Source organism: Solanum tuberosum, unplaced genomic scaffold, assembly GCF_000226075.1.
Source record: "Solanum tuberosum cultivar DM 1-3 516 R44 unplaced genomic scaffold, SolTub_3.0 scf00214, whole genome shotgun sequence".
In the NCBI taxonomy this organism is placed as follows: Eukaryota; Viridiplantae; Streptophyta; class Magnoliopsida; order Solanales; family Solanaceae; genus Solanum; species Solanum tuberosum.
This window is the reverse complement of record NW_006239139.1, coordinates 617,446-624,560: the sequence shown is the minus strand read 5'-3', so window position 1 is coordinate 624,560 and position 7,115 is coordinate 617,446. Positions and strand designations below refer to the sequence as shown.

At 31.0% G+C, this 7,115-nt stretch overlaps 1 protein-coding gene across 1 annotated transcript; it reads left to right on the top strand.

Moving 5' to 3' along the window:
- The first annotated feature begins 4,892 nt into the window (after window positions 1-4,892).
- On the top strand, window positions 4,893-6,595 carry LOC102600280 (probable inorganic phosphate transporter 1-3). The gene has a single exon (XM_006356001.2). It carries the CDS (start codon window positions 4,921-4,923, stop codon window positions 6,496-6,498), a length of 1,578 nt encoding a protein of 525 aa, XP_006356063.1. The 5' UTR covers window positions 4,893-4,920; the 3' UTR covers window positions 6,499-6,595.
- Window positions 6,596-7,115: the final 520 nt, after the last annotated feature.

Below are 7,115 nucleotides of genomic sequence, written 5' to 3'. Positions count from 1 at the left end.
CTTTAAGTTATAAAATATTGTGGCAATAATTAAACGAAATAGACATAGATTTTCTTCTATAATAAAAATTCATAGCTGATAATTAATTTTTGCCACAAGTTTGAATTTATCATAGTAATAAATAACCTTTCAGCCACAATAACTTATTTGAAAAAAAAAATTGTAGCTAAATTTTTTTTTCAAGTTATAAAAGTCATGGCATATTAAAAATATATAATCATAAATTTTTGCTATAATACAATTTTATAGTTAATTATAAGTTTTTTTCACGATCATGTTGAAACTTGTTGAAGCAATAGTAATCTTTTATACATAGGAAGTCATTTCAAATAAAATATAATAACTTAATAAATATTATGTTTCGAGTAGCAAAAAAATTGTTGCAATAATTAACTTAATAGTTAAAAAAATTGTCATGAAAAATGATACAACTATGTGAGTACAATTGTGGTGATACATTTTATCCGATACGAGGTGAAACGTAAGCCTTGAGGTGCTTCATCTAATGTTGAGAATTCATTTTATACGACTCAGACCTCTTCTATCAAACAATACATTTATCAAGCTGGCTTAATTAGAGATGTCAATCTTTCCATCAATTCAATTTTACAAGATCTTAATTTGAGAGTTTTAAGTATAATTTAAATAAATAGAAGTTATAAAAAAAATAGAAGTTATGTCTAATTAATTTGATGTAATTGGACTTTTTTAATACAAAAAAAAACATGTATAATCAATTTTCAAATCATTAAATAATGTCATATTATTCAAATATGCAATATGAATTATTCTTGAATATAGATAGCCACCCTACATCTTGCCACAAATGCTATGAAAAAATATTTTATGACTAAAATGTTTAGCTACGAAAAATTTCATATTTAGCTACAATGTGTTTTGTAGCTTTAAATGCATTTTCTTGTAGTGATGATAATTTAATTTATGTATAATTTTATGTCAGAATCAATTGTATGTGCAGGTTTCACTTATGATAATTTATGTATTATTTTATGTCAGAAACAATTGTATGTGCAGGTTTCAATTATATAAAATAATACTCCCTTTGTTCCTATTACTTGCCCACTTTTTGTTTTTTTAGTTGTCCCTAATTACTTGTTCATTTTGACAAATCAAGAAAGGACAATTTGTTTTACCTATTATACCCTCAATTATTTACTTTGAAAAAGATAGAACTTCTTGAAAATCTTAAGTTTTTAATTCATTCATTTTATAATTAATAGGGGTAAAATGGTAAACTCACTGTGTCAATCATTGTTTTCTTAATATGTGTGTCAATTCAAAAGTGGACAAGTAATTAGGAACAAAGGAGTATAAAGATTCTCTCATACTTTATACATGTACTAGTTGCACGAGTTTCTAAGTTACAAATTAAACACCATATTAATTTCATAAATGAATAAATTACCTTCTAATATAATCAGCTACCAAACGTGATACGAATTTAATTCCTATATAACTCATCTCCAAAGCAGCTACCAAATTCGGCACGTTTAGACATTTTCACCTGATGTCAAGGCATATACAGACTAATACAAATTCGTATTGGATAGGACATATTCAAGGGTACGTAGTACTTCCTATCAAGAATTTTTTTTTGAGCGAAATTCAAAATCAAGACCTTTAATTAAGAAAAAAGAAATCTCATCATTTACACCACATTCGATAAATAGTGCCACTAGCAATTAATTTGCCTCTATTATTGTGAGATATTTTCTCACATAACATAATTAGTCAAATATCAGTCTCTCCACATGCAAATGCTAACCGCGCACGCAAATGGAAATATTTACAAATTGTTAATTATCCAAATTGCGTCAAGCCTCTGACTTTGATTATTAAGTTATAAAATATCTTTCAAGAAAGTGATTGATAATTGGAAATAAGATAAAATAATTCCTTTTTTTTTCATGGTATAATCTTTGATCAAAGAAGTAAACGATGCATTATTGATAATGTACGTTAAGTACTGATTAAGGCCATGGTCCAATTGGAAAGCAACTATACAAAATAAATATCAAAAGTCTATATGAATATTAAGACACAATTATTGATGAGATATAATGGATCATAGAGAAATGGAAAAGAAATTAAAATGATCTCATCGAAAAATGTGATGGAGTGGATGAGTTCCGATCTATATCAATATGGAGGAAGCAAACAACCATTTTTCGGCTGCTAATTAAGTTTTTGTCAGCGTTTCAAAATCACATCGTGTTTATCAATTTTTTAATGTGAATTATGAGATCTTGATTTAAAAAAAATACCCTAGTTATAATACGAATAACTCCAAAAAAAACTTCTACTTTGAAGTCTATGAATCGTTCTTGGTATTTGAACTAGTGAAGGTTTTAATTTCATAAATCATTACATTTGAAATCATACTTAGATTATAAAAATTTAAACTTTATAAATCATTTCTAGAGTTTGAATTGATTAAAGAATGAACACCATAAATCACTTTAGGAGTTTGAATGAAAATTTAAACTTTATAAATCATTTCTAGAGTTTGAATTGATTAAAGAATGAACACCATAAATCACTTATGCATGGAGTTTCAAACGCAGAGAAAAAATTTATACCTAACTCCGCGAACTATTTTTGAAATTTGAATCGCTAAAAGTTTCAACTCTATGAATATCTCATCGAGTAATTATAAAAAAATTAACTACGTGAATTATTTTTAAAATTTGAATTGGTAAAGGTTTCAACTCCACGAATCACTCATCGAGTTTAAACCTCAAACAATTTTTCAAACTCTAACATATATATTTTATTGGTGTTCCACTACTTGTAAGGCGTATTTTTGTCCAAATGTTATTTTCGCCTTAAAAATTGACTATTTTTCAATAACACTTCTAATGATGGCTGAAATTAACAAGCCTTTCTTTTTAAATGAGTCAATATACCTTCTGCCAAACCTCTCAAGTTAGAACGCTTAAAATGGAGAAATTCCTATTAGGAAGCCTTTTTTTTTAAATGAGTCTTACATAATACGAATTTGATTTGTAAAAGTTATGAGTTTCGGATATTAGATAGTTACACCATAGAAACATATTTCGTCTGTCTTAATTTATGTGGCACAATTTGACATAACATAAAATTTACGAAAGAAATGAAGCCTTTTGAAATTTATGGTCTAAAACACTTATTGACCATTTATATGACAATACATCATTCATTAAGAGTAAATGTATTATTATTTTTGAGATGGATTAAAAAAAAGTGTGACACATAAATTGAAACAGATAAAAGTAATAAACAAAGTGATTTGCTTGGTTTGACTTAATATATAATAAGATGGAATATCCAAAATATAGATAATGGTGTGCATTTTAAGCTCTCTTATCATAGACAAATTCAAAGACAACTACTATATGCTAATACTCAAATGAAAAAAATTGCAAAGATAGTTATTAATGTCATGCATAACTTAAAATAATAAGATTGTTGACATGATATAATGGCATATCCCCATATTATTCCGGAGATTATTCTCTCTATGTCTGAAATGGTATTAGTTAATCAAACCTTATAAGTAGTTGCAATTTTCCCTAAGTTTAACCCATTAATTTTCCAAAGGTCACAAAAATTAAGTGCACAATCTTCTAAAGAAAAAGAAGAAGAAGGTAACTTAAATGTAGTTTTTTAAGTTAATACATGATTAGTTTCTTTTGAATTTTAGCTAGTTCATATAGTAAATGGCATTTCTATTTATGTTACATTATTTCCATATTAGTTTGTTTCAGAAATAACAATACATTTCTTTATTTATAAACCATTTAGTTTTAGACTTTTTGTTTTACCTTTAATCATGAGAAACTTTTATACTCACACAAATATTACGACAGGTTCAATATCACAAATTTCCAAAGTCTTTCTTCCAATCTTAAACCTTGTTACCATTAAATGTGAAATTTTGATGTCTAAGTAAGTCAAAATTGTACCAAATTTTTTTTAACCGAAACGTTACATAATTATATAATGCATCGTTCGAGAATCAAAGACCTAGATTTACCGCGATAAGATAAATTTCTACCACTAGACCATTGGTGCTTGCTAATTTAACACTATGATTTTATTTTTTTATTTCTACTCTATAAATTATTATTATTTTGTTTTGCGAAAAAAAGAACCAAATTGGTCAATTTGGTTAAACTATATATAATTTTTAGAAAATATTAAGGCTAAAATCGACTTTTATTTCGTTCGCTTTTGGGACTTTTCTTAATAGTCATGTTCTTTTTTATGGTTAATTTAATTCCTTTTGATTAATTTTGTGTCTTCAAATGCAGATAATTTTGCACTTTTGGAACAAGAAGCAAAGATTGATAATTGGAGATAATATAATTAAGACATCGTTTTAATTCATTTTATTTTTCCAGATAATATACATCAACAATCTTACCACACCTCTCTAATGGTAATTATGGAGCCTCACACCGTTGGACAATCCTTATCTCTCGAGCGAACTTTAGGAGTTGAGTTAAACCTATAATCTATTTTTTTATCAGTAACTTTAATAAAATGATTTATAATCACATAAACGTTACGAAAGGACTGTATTTTACAAATATAATATCAAGCTATAAGAAGACTTTATGTTAAAATAAAGATAATGCTGTGCATTAGTTCAGAAGATTAACAACTTGCCAGCATATTGAAGACAACTTCAAAGACTTGACTAAATATATACTAATACTAAATTAAATTGTAGTAAAAAATTGTAAATTTAGTTATGCTAGTATAAGCTTGACATGATATAAAGGTATATGCCCATAATATTCTTGAGATTATTCTTTTTGTATTAGTGTAACAAACCTTATAAGTAGTTGCAATTTTCCCAAATGTCAACACATCAATTTTCACCAAAATCAAGAAAGTGCACAATTTTTAGGCATTATGGCTGTGGAGGATAATAATCTACAAGTGCTTAATGCACTTGATTTGGCGAAAACTCAACTTTACCATTTTACAGCAATTATTATTGCTGGAATGGGATTTTTTACTGATGCTTATGATCTCTTTAGTATTTCTCTTGTCACTAAATTGCTTGGCCGTTTATACTACACCAAACCGGATCTTTTGAAACCCGGAACACTCCCTCCGGTCGTCGCGGCCTCCGTAACGGGTGTCGCCCTTGTTGGCACCCTAGCCGGCCAGCTGTTCTTCGGCTGGCTAGGCGACAAAATGGGACGAAAAAAGGTCTATGGTATGACTTTGGTTCTTATGGTTGTGTGTTCCGTTGCTTCAGGGCTCTCCTTCGGTAATACCCCTAAGAGTGTTATGACCACACTATGTTTTTTTAGGTTTTGGCTTGGATTTGGCATTGGTGGCGATTACCCTTTATCCGCCACGATCATGTCTGAATACGCTAACAAGAAAACACGTGGTGCATTCATAGCTGCGGTTTTCGCTATGCAAGGGTTTGGAATTTTGTTCAGTGGGATAGTTGCACTTGCCACATCAGCTGGATTCGATCACGCGTATAAGGCGCCCACTTTCGCGGAAAATGCTGCTCTATCCACTGTGCCACAAGCCGATTACATTTGGCGTATAATTCTCATGTTTGGATCGTTGCCAGCTGCCCTCACTTACTACTGGCGCATGAAAATGCCCGAAACAGCCCGTTACACGGCTCTAGTCGCGAAAGATGCGAAAAGAGCCGCGCAGGACATGGGGAGGGTACTACAAGTTCAAATTGAAAGCGATGAAGCAAAAATCGAACAAATTTCTAGGGATGAAACTAATCAATTCGGTCTGTTTTCATGGGAATTCGTTAGACGACACGGATTGCACTTATTCGGAACGTGTTCCACATGGTTTTTATTAGATATTGCTTTCTACAGCCAAAATTTGTTTCAGAAAGATGTGTTCTCCGCTGTTGGATGGATCCCTAAAGCCCCAACAATGAACGCTGTTCAAGAAGTTTACAAAATTGCCAGAGCGCAAACCTTAATTGCGCTCTGTAGCACGGTGCCAGGGTACTGGTTCACCGTGGCGTTTATTGACATTATTGGAAGGTTCGCAATCCAATTGATGGGATTCTTCTTCATGACTGTGTTCATGTTCGCCATCGCCATCCCTTACCATCATTGGACATTGGATGCCAACCGTATTGGATTCATCGTAATGTACTCATTTACATTTTTCTTTGCGAATTTTGGGCCTAACGCGACTACATTTGTGGTCCCGGCTGAGATTTTCCCAGCCAGGCTTCGGTCAACATGTCATGGAATTTCAGCAGCTGCAGGTAAGGCTGGGGCTATAGTGGGAGCGTATGGGTTCCTATACGCTGCCCAAAGTAAAGATCCAACGAAAACTGATGCAGGATACCCAACGGGTATCGGAATAAAGAACTCACTTATTGTTCTAGGGTTTATCAATGCTCTAGGAATGGTATGTACATTTTGTGTGCCAGAGTCAAAAGGAAAATCTCTAGAGGAAGCATCACAAGAAACTATATCTGGAGAACCATGACCTCATTAATTAATTGTTTTTGGAGAAGTGAGTTGTAATTTTGTGTGATGACTGATGCAAGTCTTGTAATTTTGTTTTTTTTCTTTTCTATGTATCTGTTTGCTTTATTTTAAATGAAAATATTGTTTAAAAATATTAAATTGACATTCTTTTAGCAAATGTTTTAGGTTTATGGGGCACCAAAACAACCATTTAAAAACTTATCATCCATTTGATTCAGTATGTATGAACTTCAACATCGAGAAAGATCACTCAACTGTAGCAGTAGCAACGGGAAGAATTAAAGCAAATTTCAACCCCATAATTAAAGAAAAACAATAGATGTTTTCAAGAAATTTCAACAATGCAACGTACAATCGAAAGAGCAACAAGCAACATGTTTAATCTCTAAAAATTGAAAAATGTAGAAAATGATGAGATGTAGTACAATCGAGTGCAATAATAAATCGGACTAGGTTGAGATCAATCCCACGAAAGAATATGGTTTATGTGAGTGTCAAACATGTGTTATTCTCTATCCTTTAACCACAAGTCTGGAGTTCATCCCTCGTAATGAAATTGTCTTTAATATTCAAAACACTTTATTCTCAAAGTGAGATTTTCCAAAATTTCTTAGA